Source organism: Apteryx mantelli, chromosome 9 (genome assembly GCF_036417845.1).
Source record: "Apteryx mantelli isolate bAptMan1 chromosome 9, bAptMan1.hap1, whole genome shotgun sequence".
In the NCBI taxonomy this organism is placed as follows: Eukaryota; Metazoa; Chordata; class Aves; order Apterygiformes; family Apterygidae; genus Apteryx; species Apteryx mantelli.
In genome coordinates, this window is record NC_089986.1 from 29,110,631 (window position 1) to 29,124,920 (window position 14,290).

Consider the following 14,290-nt stretch of genomic DNA (forward strand, 5'->3'; position numbering starts at 1 on the left):
GAGCCCTATTGCATGTCCAGTCGTCAGCGCAGACTATGGAGATGGAGATAAACATAGGCTTCCTCACCGCTGTTTGGAGCCCCTTTACCCCCAAAGTCAGGCACATGCAAGAGTACTTCCCTTCACTACAGGGCAGAGAAGCCCCATCTCTTCAGCTTTAGAGCAGAATATACCTGTTGCCTGTGTCTTCAGGCCAAACAGATGAATACCAGAGAGAGTGGCTCTTATTTTGACCTCCAGGATGGACTTGCAACAGGAAACTGTGTAGGTGTCTCGGGTGGGAAGAGGCCCGGTGGTCATACAGTGATTTCTTGTTGCAGCATCCTGATTGTTATCCCAAAGGCAGCTGCAGAATGAATCACTTTTGGTTTTATTTCTCTCCTTTCTCCCTAATGCTTCTCAGGTCATGGTGGAGAATTCTGACTTCACCCCATCGCAGGTTGGCTGCCTCTTTACCTTCCTTGCCCGTCAGCTCGCCAAGCCCAACAACACATTGTTTGTGAACAGGACGCTTTTTGACCAGGCAAGTATTCCTTTGCCAGGAACAGAAAAAATCTAAATAGAGTGCCGTGCCACGGAAAGTGTGGCTGGTGCTGTAAACTGAAGCAATTCTGAAAGAACCAGTGCATTGTATAACAGGTAGCATCTTGCTAGGACTTTGTTGTGACTTCAAAGCAGAGGTATAGGAGGGACCACAGAAGCACAGTAAGGTCCCTATTTCAGCCTGCCTCTTGGAACTGTGCGAGAAATGGGATCAGGTCCCAGGGGATGGAGACAGCCACGAGTGTTAAAACACCTCTCCTCTTCTCCATGGAAAGGCAGGTTCTTTTGGTCACTCCTGCCACAGGGTTGTGGCTTTCCCTCTCCAGAATCTTTTGGGACCTCGTTTACTCCAGTATTCTTAAGTGTCCTTAGTTATAGAATTTGATAGAGAATACCTTGTTGATGAATAGTCCATTCAAATTGTGCACTCATGTTCTGGTTTGCTCTTGGTGGTGGTGGTGTTCACAATCTACTCGGTCTGGATGCCTCTGGGGGCTTGTGCACTTCTTGATGTTAAAGAGGTTGTTTGCGTAGTTTGGCTATCTGTTTCCTTTGAGCACACTGAAACTCTTCTGTTGTTTGGGACAGGTGGTTAATCATGTTTTTTCTACTTATACTACAGCAAAAAGTTGGTTAAAGTTCATGGGCTTAGAGTAATGGTTATGCTAACTAGGCCTAACTCATGCTAACTTCTACATCCTTGCACAGGTCCTTGAATTCCTGTGCAGTCCCGATGATGATTCCCGCCATTCTGAGAGGCAACAGGTAATGACCTTTAAAGGAACAGTTCTTTAAGTATGAGGAATGGCCAAACTCTAGAGCCAAGTTCAGCCTTGTTGGGGAATGGATGCTGGCTGAAAGGCATAGTGAAGATCGTATGCCAAAGCAGTCACCTAGCATGGGAGTGGTGGTCAGCATGAAAAACTTAGGCAATGCTGTGTGCAGTGGGAATGGGGCAGGATCCTTCCCCCCACTGCCTGCAGGAGAGGTTTGACAGCAGTAGGAACAGAAGCAGAAAAAGTCCTGGGGAAACCCATGACCTTCATAGTGGACAATCAACTAAAAACAAACAAACAAACACAAAAAGTAAAATAATCCCCATGTTAATACAAAGTTCTTTGGAGCAGGAGCGATGTGCTCTACAACAGCATTGGCTGTCCAGGTGTCAGTGCTATATAATTAACTGGTTTTCAACATCTGCAGGTCCTTTTAGAATTGCTCCAGGCAGGAGGGATAGTACAGTTTGAAGAGAACCGCCTTATCCAAATGGCAGAAAAAGCTGAATTGTAAGTTGTGTGTGTGCACAGTATAAAAATATTGCCTTTAAAACTCTTCCAAAGCTTTTTTCCCCCAGATATCCTGTTCCAATTTTGCAGCTGTGATTTGTGTTATTTTGCGTATGCATTCATGTGCGCCTCATTTATCAGGTCATATTTAATCTGTACCAGTCTCTCTCTTCTATCTCACTGGGTGTTCACACCTCCTCTTACCTTAACAATGCTTTGTGTAGAGCTGTGGGAATCTTTCAGTGTGAAATTTGTGGAGCTTGATGAGCTTTGGCACTTCCTATTCTAGAGCCAAGGCTTTGCTCAAAGGTGTAGTTGTATTTTTGAATGCTCTGCCACTGACAGATGGAGATGACTGGTTGGGGTGAGGCCGACAGGTGGATTTATAAGCACGCTAGGGTCTGGAGCCACCCCCATGCTACTCATTTTAGAACTGAGTAGGAGAGAAATGCAGTGTCTGGAAAGGCTGAAAATTTCCACCATCTCCTTTAGCTGCTTTACCTTTCTGGAAAGTGTCTGTCATGCCCGGACTTAGTCAGCCAGGGCATCTTTGTCCAAGTCTTGAATTTGGATGTTACACAAGTTATGTGAATCCACCGTGTTACAAAGGACCAGAGAGAAGGAAGTGAAAAGGTGGGGTGTGCCCTGCCTGTTTTCCCGTGTCCCCTAGAAGGATTTACTCGGCCAAATTTTTCAGCCCCAATATGACTTAGAAATGCAGCACAAGCTCCTGAGAATCAGAGTCACAAGCAAGCTGATCGCCTGAATATCCACACGGATTTTTTTTCTCCTTGCTTGAGAGAGTATGACAGGCAGTGCCACCCGTTCAGTCACTGCTGTCAGAGCTAACAGACCGGTGGTGTGAAGTGATTTAGCAGATTTTTGACTTGTTTTGCTTCAGTTACACACTGTTTTTATCTCATATCTTCCTGACTCAAAATATTAAAGATGTTTATTAAAAATTGAAGCAAACCTGCTGTGTCATAACACACTACTACTTCAGTGTATTTCTTGGCGCTAGGATTGTACATTGGCCTAGCTTAGAGCTGACTGTGTTATGGAAATAAGTAAGATGATCAGGATTTTTGTTATCTGTCCCTTGCCTCTGACCTTAATAATGCCAGTTTCTCTGTTCTGTATGATGACTCCCCCAAAAGGGGGAGGTCATAGGCTCATTGGCCTGTGGCTGATAGTAACTGGTGTATGTAAATTGGAGCCCTCAAGGAGATGCTAATTTGGGGAGGGAAGCTCCTATATTAACCTGTGTGATTTTTACAAAACTAAGAGCCTTAATGTAAGACACTTCTGAATGCTTTTTGTAAAACATACTGTATTTTCTCTTGAGTGCTGGTCTTGCAGCAGCAATTACCGAGTTAAATCTTCTGGTTCTTTCTGAAACTAAAAAATGATGGGGAGAGCATCATAAAGATGGTGATTAAGGGATGAGGGAACTAGAAGGTGTCCAGAGGATGTGAAAGAGCTTCTAGAAGAGCTAACATGGAGGAATGGTCCTCTGGGATTTTGTATAGATCTGTTGGGGCATCACGGTCAGGTATCCTGCCAACCTGTGCTGCGTCTGGCCTATGTGCTTGCATTCTGCTGAGCCAACTGAGCGAGTGTGTTTGTCCTAATGTAGAAAGTATCTTTTTCATTTTAGCTATCAGATTTGTGAGTTCATGTATGAACGAGAGCTCCGCTATGACAAGATCATTGGCTGTTACTTGCGTGATCCAGTGAGAAAGGTGAGTACGTTTGGTGCTTCTGACCTTCCTTCTTCACAGCAGTGCAGCCCACCCTGCTGGTGGTAATGTGAACGGGCAAAGCAGTCCTGCTCTTCTCTTTTCTACCTTAAAACTGTCCTCTTCAGTTGCCTTTTCTTACCTATAGTAAAGGCTTCTTGTGTGTGTGTGTGAAATGCCATGATAAAATCTGATGCTGTTAATGGGGGTGTGGAACATAATCTACCATTTGTGTTTTTATGCCTTACAGGAGGAAGTTTTCAACTACATTCACAACATCCTCTCTATGCCTGGGTACAGTGCTGAAGAGAAGCAGTCAGTGTGGCAGAAAGCTTTGGACCATATAGAGGTACAGTATGGCTTAAACCCAGCATACCTGAGCTCCTGCTGACTCTTCCTGGATCTGCCTAGTGCTGCTCTGTAAGCAGAAGTGTCACTGTGTTGAATGACAGCTGCTTGGTAAGCCTTAAGAAGAGGAGATTTTGGTATTGTTGCAAACAGGACGTTGAAAATAGCTACCAGCGTTGCCTTACTGCGTGTGATGTCTAGCACAGGTTTACTCTCACTTCCCTCTGCACAAAGTGCTCGTTGCTTTTATGTCTTGTGTGGAGGGGAGTGCCTTGATGGGGAAACTGAGGCAAACAACGGTTAAGTCAAAACTGCTCAGAACATGGCTGGCAAAATCAGAAAATTGCTCAAGAAATCCTTCAGTATTTGTCTGTGTGCTTCATAGGTCTTAGCTTGGACCACCAGTTAGCAGGATCCTGAAAATCTTGGAGTACAAAGGGCAAAATTTGTTGGCATTTCTGTTCAGCATTTGGTTCGAACGAAGCAACTTGCTCTGACTTTTTCAACATGCTTGTATGGTTTTAGTGATGTCATACATTAGTGAAAGTGCATCTCTTGGATTCAGGATGGCTTCCTTGGTTTCTTGATTTTAAGTATTGCTCTTTGGATAACATGACCATATCAGGAGGTGATGGCTAGTGCACACTATATAATAAGGAAGTGATCCATTAGCAAGTCTTTCATCTCCTGAGCCCGCAGCAGCAAGGTCAGGACGTCAACATCACTGGCCTCACAATCTGTAGTATCGAGTTCCACGTATTACTGTGTTAAATACATTCAGCATTGGTACCTGGGGCACTTCTATCCTGCAGGAAGATGGAGACCTAACTTCTACCCTAAGACACAAACTGTTGCTAAATTTCTCTGTTTAATAACCTTTCCCATCTCCTCAATCTCCCTCTGCTTCAGGAGACGGAGATGTGTCTAAAATGATTGTCCAGTCAGGCATGAGGCATCCATTACATCTAGTTTTTTCAAGGTGGTGTCGGCCTCCTCCAGGGTGATCTGGGGATGAGCCAGGATGGTAGCTTTGTCTATAAAGCGAGCAGTCATACACCTGGCCAGAAAACAGCCACAGAAATCCACATCCCACAAGGTGGGCAAAAAAGTACCGGGGACCATTTGAAAGATGCAGAATACGTCTGGTCTCTGCTAGTATCTGAAAGTAGTGGATGACTAATGAGAAACTGGACCAAGAGGAAGATGGTTCAAAAGACATTAAACAACGTGAATTCAGCTGTATGACATGCACCTTGCTGAGTTCACATCCATGTTTCAGGAACACTTGGGGAGCCTACAAAAAGCGGTGTTGAAGGTGATGGTTGTGCTTTATCTGAATAGATCTGGCTCATTACTGTCTTTTCAGAGCAACTGTGGTTACATGCTGGCCCTTCCGAGTTGAGCAAACTGTTTCTGTCCCCCTTGCTGCTTCCTTGCGTCTGTCTGGTTCTTCTCTCCTACTGAATACAGTTGCCTCTGCTTGTATTGGTATATACAGCCCAAGTTGGTTGGCCTTATGGGTGAGCTAGTCTCACTTCATAAGCACTAGCTTGTGTCTTTATCAAATCACAGGATCGTCTCCTTGCTGGTGTCTTCAGCCTGAGGCCTTTGACAGTTGCTGTTCCGTGCTTTGGTGTCTCAGAACAGATCAGAAATGTCCTGGGTTGCCCTTCCTGATGTCTGTCATTGTGTTGTACCAGTTTTGATAAGGTTGTCATAGGCTAAGATTGACAACTTTACATATTGTGTTGTTTGTTTTTATTTCCCCAGGCTGGTGGAGCCGCTTCTTGAATATTGTACAGTGTCAGAAGTGCCCAGTGCCAGCTTGTCAGAGCTGCGTATTTTTCTGACTTTGGCAAGCAATAGAAAATCTTCTTCTCGGCTTGTGCATGGTTATCCTTAGATGTAGGATTTCTCGCACTGTTCCACCATCTTTGCTGAAAGGGGCCTGCTGCTTTTATCCTTGCTGCTTTTTGCTGCTTTCCCTGAAAAACTACTGGGAAGATGACCTGTTCTGTAGGTCACCTTTCTTGGATGCTGTTACTGAGATCAGCTTCCTCTTTCCTTTTGGCAGAGTCCTTTTTCTAGCAGAGATGAACAGTATGTGCAACATCATGTGGCTTAGCGGCTCACTGGCTGCCCTGGGCTTTTGTTCTTTTCCAGTGTATTAATCCTGCTCTCAGACTTTCATAAGACTTAAAATAGTAAATAGAATTTTACTGGGATGGTGCTCTGATTTCAGGGCGTTGAACAACTGTCCTTTCATCTGCTGAGGTATGAAAGCAACAAAACAGCCTTTTTGTTGAGACTAGCGGTGTCCTTCCTGGTGGGTGTATGACACAAAGTAGAGTTCGTAGTCAATGCCGTTTCTTATTCTCTCCATCATTCTACACAGCAATTGTTCTTTGATGTTTATCGCTTTCAAAGTAAGGTCTAAGGCTTCTTTTCAGTCTTAATGCTATTTGTGAGGGTCACTTTCTATCCTCAGACCCACGTGCCTTGTGCACTACTGCCTTCTCAGGGGCTGTATCAGCTGAATTGGTGGCTGCTACATGTGTTAGGAGACCAAGTTACTGCAGAGTAGCTTTTCCAGAAATTTCTTTTTTTCAGATGTACGTTTATGAAGCTTTTCTTTCTGTATCACCTTTAACAGTTGTTTTTGTTTTGTAAGGCAATGCTTTCTCCTTTGTAGGCTTAGCGGGGAGGGTGGGAAGGGTTATCATTTACCAAAAATCTGTTTGAAGCAGTTGCTTCTCAGTTACTGCTTCTCAATTGGAAGTATGAAAGCATTAGGAGCTGAAAACTCATATTTTGAGTCATGTGAACTTGTATAATCTTGTATGATCTTTTAGATCAAGCTTGGCAGGAGACAAACAACAGGCATCTTAAAGATTTTTTTTTTTCCTTTTATTACAGTAAGGAAATTTTTCCAGGGTTCTTTTTCAGTTCTGGGCAGATAACAGGGGAATTCACGATTTCAGGAAACTTACTTCTAAACCTCTGGTTACAGTTTAGTTCAGGCCAGTGCTATTTAAAAACTGTTTCTTTTTGACTGAGAAATGCCCTGTAGAGTCAGCTGGTGCCTTTGTTTCCTCTTTCCTGCTGGATCTCTTCCCAACTGGCGCTAGCTGGTCTCGTCAGCACAGAGTAAAGGGCTGTTGTCAGCAAAGCGCATGAAATCATTTGCTGGCCTTAGAACAGAGATGCTGTCTGACTGGTGTGAAGAGTTTTGTGTTCTTTCTATTGCAGACTTAAATCATTGACTTTCAAAAGTGTCTTTCTCCAAACTACCTTTCCTTATAATTATTTTCAAAATCCTTTTTGGGTGATGGTATTCATTATTTTTGAGCTTTCATCTAGGTAAAGATGCAGTTACAATATGAATGGACTCAGTGATGCTGCTTAATTACATTGCCTGTAAAATTAAAGATAATTATTTTTGTTGTGATTCCCTCTCCAAAGGAGTTGTTGTTGCTGAGCCCCTCTAAAGCAGCCGACTTGGTGGCCATTCACTTCGGTGAGCAGATTGAGCGCATCATTACAAACCTTCAGGTAAGGTGTCACAAGTTCTTTGCTGGTGCTTCTTTGCAGTGGGGTTGCCATGCTTGTCAGAGGCACGTGACACCCTTTGGTGCAGTCATTCTCTTCCCAGATTGCTAAGAGTAACGGTAAGTTTGTCACTCTGTCATAAAATAGCTTAATAGCTATTCAACTGCAAGAATTGCCACGTTAAATTATTTGGCCTGTTTGTGAATATCTGGCTGTAAAAACGTCTGATCGCTGAGTTGCTAATTGCATCACTTGACAGCACAGTTTTCAGTTTGGAGTCCGGTCTGGCTTAAACTCAGAGCTTGGGCAGACCTGGTGTCAGCAAACATATTCTCAAAGGAAGCGGTGTGTAAGGGTTTACTTAAGGAAAACGCCTAAACCAACTTCTTAAGCAAACACCAGCCATGAGCAGTATTTCCTTCAGTAGATATAGTCCAGGAATCACTCTGGTTTATAGCACATTACTTAAAGTAGTAATACTTCGTCTCCTCCTGTTATGTAGGACCAGTTCTTACTCTTCCAGTTTCTGAGGAGTCTCCTTGACCCAAGGTACGTAAGAAAATTGGACCATTTACAAACCGTTGCTTTAATATATGAGTTAAATATATTCCTCTGAAACAATGTATCTGTATGTGGTCTACATGCAATTTTAGGGCCTAGAAAAAGAGACTTGCTCTTCAAACTGCCCAAGAAAAGGAAAAATAACGCTGTTTTGTGGAGTATTCTTCAGCAGAGCCCACGTCTGCCTTCCTAACTGGGAAGTGGTGTGGGTTCCAGTAAGTGCAGTGTGACGCTTCCCCCACATTGGTGGGAGTTTGGGCACCACATACCAGCTCTTTTGGGAAGGCTGCGAAATGGTTACCCTGTGACTGAACTGCCGTTGCTGTTCTCGGGCACCCACTGGTTTAATTACTTCACTGAGGGGCCCCAAATTTAACATAAATAGAAAGATGCTTTGGTCTACTGGCAATTCTCATTTATAGCTAATTTCGGATTTGCTGCCATATTTCATTGCAGACTTCTCTTTAACTAGTTGTTTGCTCCATCTGCTCCTGTTCTTTCAGTGTTTCAGCACCGAGTGTTCTCTTTCGGTTGAATCAGTTTCAAATGCTACAAGCCCTTGATTTTACTTATTTATTTTGTAAGACATTTATATCTGCACAGCTCCTGTTGCATTCTAGCAATTGTTAATGCAATTCTCTTTAATATTTTCTGGAGAGATCTTGTTTTATCAGTTAGCTACAAATTAATTATTGTGCTTTATCAGCAGGAGAACTAAGAAAAGATAATATTATCTAAACTCAAGTGTCAATGTTTTGGTTCTGATTTGAATGGAATGAAAAAGCATGTTGTGGAAGCTAGAACTTGGGAATAATCAGTCTTTTAGTTTTATTAGGATGTAAATAATAATAATAAAAAAGACTTACCTTGCTATTTCAGAAGTTTTAGAATCATGTTTGTTTGGAAGGGGTTAGCTCCCACACCTACCATGTTTCTTAGAATATAAAATCAGAATTTTGACAAGAAAATATCTTGGTTGGGTTTTATAGGTAGAGAAATTGTATGATTTAGTTAAGCAGAAATTATATCAAGCTGGATGTGAAGTAGGACTCTGTTTATGCTATGATATCACTTCATTTACAGCAAGTGAGACCCAATGAAGGTAGTAATTAACCTGGGTTTTAATCTTATGCATAGAATGTCTTCCATAATCTCCGAGTAATAAACCCATCCAATCTAGCTCCACCATAATTAGAGCTAAATACAGCCGTTTCCCCTGTAGTTGTCTTCTAATCAAAAGCAACACATCAGATGTTCAAACCAGCAAAAGGAAACAACTTGCTGTACCTGATCCTACAAAAGATCTCTGCTCCTCCCTCCAAGGCTGACGTGCAGCAAGCCGCATCAGGCCGCGTGGCTCGTCTTGTTGTGCCATGTGCACCGTAGCAAAGTTGATGTGAACAGTTGCTATTCTGCGTTCCAAAGTGCAGTAATTCTCTGCACTGCAGTATCGTTTTCAGCATCCCAGCAGTGAAGGTAAACCCTGTACTGACTGGATTGCAGATGCCAGACTACTCAATAAGAAAAAGATAAGTGGGGTTTTTATGCAGAAAGATGAACAAAATAGTACTGAATACTTTGGATTCACTTGTGGCAGTGACTGACCTTGAAGCACAAGGTCTAGAAGCCCAAGGTTTGACCTATCAGTATAAAACTGTTGCTGGTAAGAAGTGCTCTGTAGAGGTGCTAGATCACTGGAATGATTTTTCTGTAACATTCAAGGTCCTGTGGTCTGTTATCAGTGCAATAAGGTTGTCTCCTTCTGAGACATATCCAAGTGAGCTGAACAATATCCTGAGAGAGGGAGGGAGGGAGGGAGAAATCTCACTGTACAAGGCCTAATTTGCAGATGTGCCTATGCTTTGTAGTATATCAATGCATAAAATTGATTAGTTTTTTCTGAAAACGTCTCTCTTTTCAATCAATTTAAATGTCTATAGGCTTTTTCTGAGTAAAATTCTTATTAGAAGAGAGACTCTTGGTATAGCAAATGAGCTTTTAATGTCTCATATACGAAGAATTGCTTGATCGCATGGGGGACGACTCATCATGCTAGTGTAACTATACTGAGTTGGTGGAATTGCATTAGGGATTAATTTGGCCTATTTAATTTAGCTAGAGGTTTATTTTAAAGGAGTTTAAAAGAGGTGAAGGCGGGGAGGGGGGAAGGAAGAGAGGGAACAGGGTTAATAGAAACTGCCTAGGGAAATTAAAACCAAATGTCCGTATGTCCATATCTTATAAACAGCCATGGAAAACAGAGACTGTAGTGTATGCCAAGGCATGTGTAACATATACTACATAAATGAACTGAGGTTCGTTTATCAGAGCCTTTGTTTTGTTTTCATTTTTAACCTCTTTCTAAGTTTTTTCCTTTCTAAACAAATGCACTGAAACGTATCTGTTTGCAATGCAATTTGTGTATTGTACCCACAATATTAGTGTTTTTAGCAACACAGTGTTTTGGGTCTATAAACCTACTAACAGATGTCTAAACTTGCAGGTTCTGTTACAATAGCTCTTCTTACTGCTCAGCTAACCATGACATGGCAAGACTCGCTTGTGCTAGCGTTTGTGAGAAGTCAGTAATGATTTCTTCCTTCCTGAAAAGAGTGTGCAGATTATGGCAGGGGAGATGTTTGGCATGGTTATGCTGAAGAGGTACTTGATCACACTGAACCGAGCAGGACCTGCAAGTCTCAAGGCTGTTAGTTATTTTTTGACATTATTGAAATCCAGCATTTTTTCCTTTCTTTCTTCTCTGGATTTCTTAAGTGAAACAGCTAAGGAAAAGGTTGGCTTGCCCATGAAGCCATGAATTTTAGGTGCCAGTGTTATTTCCAGACTAAATGTGTGTTCTCATACTAAAAATGTATGACTTGCTGTTTTTCATGTTTGAGTAGACAGAGACTATTTTAGACAGAAAACACTTTCTTTTTTTGTCTAGCACCAAAAAGGAGAACACTTACTGCCTTCCATGTGTGGATGGAGATAAGGATTTGAGTTGTGGGAGCGGATGGTGAATGCAGGAGGGCAGCTGATTTCTTTCGGCTTTAGGATTCTTGTTTGTTTGACCCTGCAAAAGTCCATTCTTCATTTGAAGTCAGAACCCAGCAGTTTGGATACCTTTTTTTTTTGTACAATTGTGTCCATACTTTGGACACTGATCGGTACCTGTGAGGCTTTCATTTCTAGGCAAATATCATTTATAATCAAGCAATTCACACTGTAATCATGATGAGCTGCTTCTGGTGTGCCGGGGCTCAGCACTCTGCTGGCCTTTATCAGATAATAATCCTGGTAGCTTTTGTAGCTCCCAGAAGACGATAGGGTCAGATTGTATATTAGAGCTCTTCCATCCCATGGCTGTAGGGTTTGCCCATCAACACATCACCTCCTGATTAGGAATTTCTGTTCAGAAAGGTAACAGAACTAAATATATGCCTTAATCTCTTTTCTTTTCTAGCTGGGGCTTCAGAACAGGCTTAAGAGGCCTGTTTCCTCCAGAAGATAAACTTTCGCTGTTTCTCTGCACAAGGAGTTTAATCTACGGTGGTCATGAATTGCTCTTCAGTTTGCAGGGCTGTAGGCGTTCTGTCTCCAGGAAAGGGTCATCCTTGCTATCCCAGATCTTGGAAATCTCATGCTTTGTGGTTGCTCTTAGAAACAAGATGAGTGGAAAGCGATCAGTACACAGGGATAGTGACAGGCACTGTGCTCAATTCTGCTGTCAGTTTTGTTTAGCCACATTAGAAGGATACTTAATAAGCCGAGGGACTGGAAAATGGCCACTGCTCAAAATATTGTAGTGCCAACAGCTGCTACTGGAAAGGAATTGGAAGAATCCTTTTTAGAGGGACACCTTTATTAAATGAGTTTATTACTTGTATTCTGAGCTTCACCTGCAGAAATCACGTAGTCTAAAATGACAGGAGACCCTAGTCTGGCCTTCTGAACAGCTCATGCCAGGTAGCATCACACACGGCCTTAAACAGAAAAGAATAACGCCATGCCTGCGCTGCTGAGTGCCTGACCTTCTGGTAACATCGCTTGTGTCAAGCCAGGGGAGGTCTGGGAGACAGCACGGGCTGGAAACACAGCAGAGATTGGAGACTTCACCTACCCCTACTGAATGAGCAGATGACGTGATGGGAGATGAGACAGATGTTTTTAGTTCCAGTTGGAAATAAATGATTCTGTGGTGCAGCTGGTTACGAGCCCTTGAGAGAGGATGCAGCCTTTGGCTTGGTGCTGAGCAATATGCAGCACCTGGTTCACAACCTTACAGGTGGAGATCTGCTCTACCAATGACCATAATGTGCAGAGAGTCGTCATCTCTGCAAGAGCAGAAACTAATTCACCACAGTTTTGTTCAGGGTCTTGGGTGATCCATTCCATGCTGAAGAATCGGTGGAAGTTGTCATGCAACAAATGAAATGCCTACTAACTGATTTCCAGCACCAGTACCTAGTAGAGGCGGCATAATTTTTCTCTTAAAAGCACTGATTTTTTTTCTGTATTAAGCATAAAAGATAATGCAGAACTCAGTAAGAAACTCTTCTTTTCAGCCAGGCTTCTGGACTAGAGTTTGACATGGGTCTCCTGTGCCTTTTGTATTCCAGAGAAGGCATCAATCAGGACCTGATACACTTACCGCCCTGCATCACTGAGCAGTTCATTGAGCTTCTGTGTCACTACAGCCCAGACCAGGTTTTGGAGACACTGAAAGTTCTGGAATACTGCAGGCTGGAAGAAGCCATCCAGGTAGGAGAGAGGTGAATGAGGACAGAGGCTAGGGAAAGCCTTCACATCTGCTCCCACCTCTTTAAAGTACTGTAAAAGTATTTTAAAGTGGGTTAATTCCTAGATACTCTCCAAGTCCAATTCTAACACTGCTGGGCCTCTCAAGCTGCAAAACTGCTCTCTTGCAGCATGGTTAGCTATATTTAAAATACTAATTCAAAATTTACTCTCTGGGCTTATAAGAAAAGGCCATTAATGTACTGAATCTACTGAGTAACTGCAGAATACAGATTGGCTTCTCATGGATTTGTTTTGTATGAAAACAGACTGCATATGTGCACAGGAAAAGAAAATCATGCTTTCCAATTTGATTAGAATATAGGAATAGAGTTCCTTATGCTGGGAATGTTGGTTTATGTGTTGGAGGCATCTGAAATCATGGGAACCAGTTTTTTTGGAAAGCAACACCACCAAAATTTGACTAGTGCTGAAGGAATGCCTGTCTACAAAATTTTTGGTTAGTAGTCTGTCCTTGATCTTGGATTTGTATATGTATTTTTAAGATTTTGATGCTGGTGGTAGCAATAGCATGACTTTAGAAACAAATGCAATATAGCTTGTGTGGGGAAAAGCAGGAATGCTCAGACTGAGTAACGTGCCTGTAAACACGTGGAGACAAAATCCTCTCTGACCATCCAGTTATCATCTTATCAAGTAAACAAAGCAAACGCTGGCCAATTTTTTAAGATAGAAATTCACTTTTTGTTTTAACTCAGATAACACAGAAACATCAGCTCCATGAAGCGTCCTCGTATTTACTGGAGAAGAAGGGAGATATCCATGGTGCCTTTCTGGTTATGCTTGAGGTATGGTGCAGAGATCCTGAGTGTGGCATTTTTGCTAGGCTCCTCATCAGCACGATGACTTGTGTTAAGGTTTGATATTGTCACTGCTGCTCAGTTTGTTTCCCACTTGACTGCGTGGAAGCGTTTACCTTCTGTCATAGAACAATGTTTTAGCTTGTCTGCAAACTCAGCATATCAGTATATTTTTCTGGCATATTTTGAAGATTGTCTTTCCACGCATAACATATAGATACTGAAATTTATTTTTCTTAAAACAAAATCCATCTTTGAGCTTTTGTTTTTCCATATTTGGAAAGGAATTTGTATTATGTTAGTCATACTGGGGAAGAAAACGAGGGCGAGCCTTTGTGAACGTACCTTTTAAAAACACATCAAGATTCTTCAAGTTTAATGTTCTGGGTTCTCTCTTTTGTTTTAGCGATTGCAGAGCAAGTTGCTGATGCTTACGCAAGACGATGAAAGTAAGAGTTATCAATTTAGAATCCATTTTCTATCAAAAAGAGGCAGACAAATACAAGAATGTAAAATGTATATGTTTGACACCTGGCATAATGAGATCCTCTTTCATGATTCAGGTTTCCAGGTATTACAGTGACATTTTTTATATTTACATGGCTGTGATGGTTACTGTGATGAGACTTCCTCACTCTGCTAC

General features: G+C 42.2%; 1 protein-coding gene across 1 annotated transcript in view; it reads left to right on the forward strand.

The window, feature by feature from the left end:
- Window positions 1-14,290, forward strand: part of LOC106493160 (VPS8 subunit of CORVET complex) — a 68,564-nt gene that overhangs the window by 28,467 nt on the left and 25,807 nt on the right. The window contains exons 22-31 of the mRNA XM_067302046.1: window positions 404-523; window positions 1,252-1,308; window positions 1,747-1,829; window positions 3,487-3,571; window positions 3,819-3,917; window positions 7,379-7,468; window positions 7,968-8,014; window positions 12,649-12,790; window positions 13,546-13,635; window positions 14,054-14,096. Coding sequence (XP_067158147.1) covers window positions 404-523; window positions 1,252-1,308; window positions 1,747-1,829; window positions 3,487-3,571; window positions 3,819-3,917; window positions 7,379-7,468; window positions 7,968-8,014; window positions 12,649-12,790; window positions 13,546-13,635; window positions 14,054-14,096 — 856 coding nt within the window. The remainder of the gene's footprint in view (window positions 1-403; window positions 524-1,251; window positions 1,309-1,746; window positions 1,830-3,486; window positions 3,572-3,818; window positions 3,918-7,378; window positions 7,469-7,967; window positions 8,015-12,648; window positions 12,791-13,545; window positions 13,636-14,053; window positions 14,097-14,290) is intronic.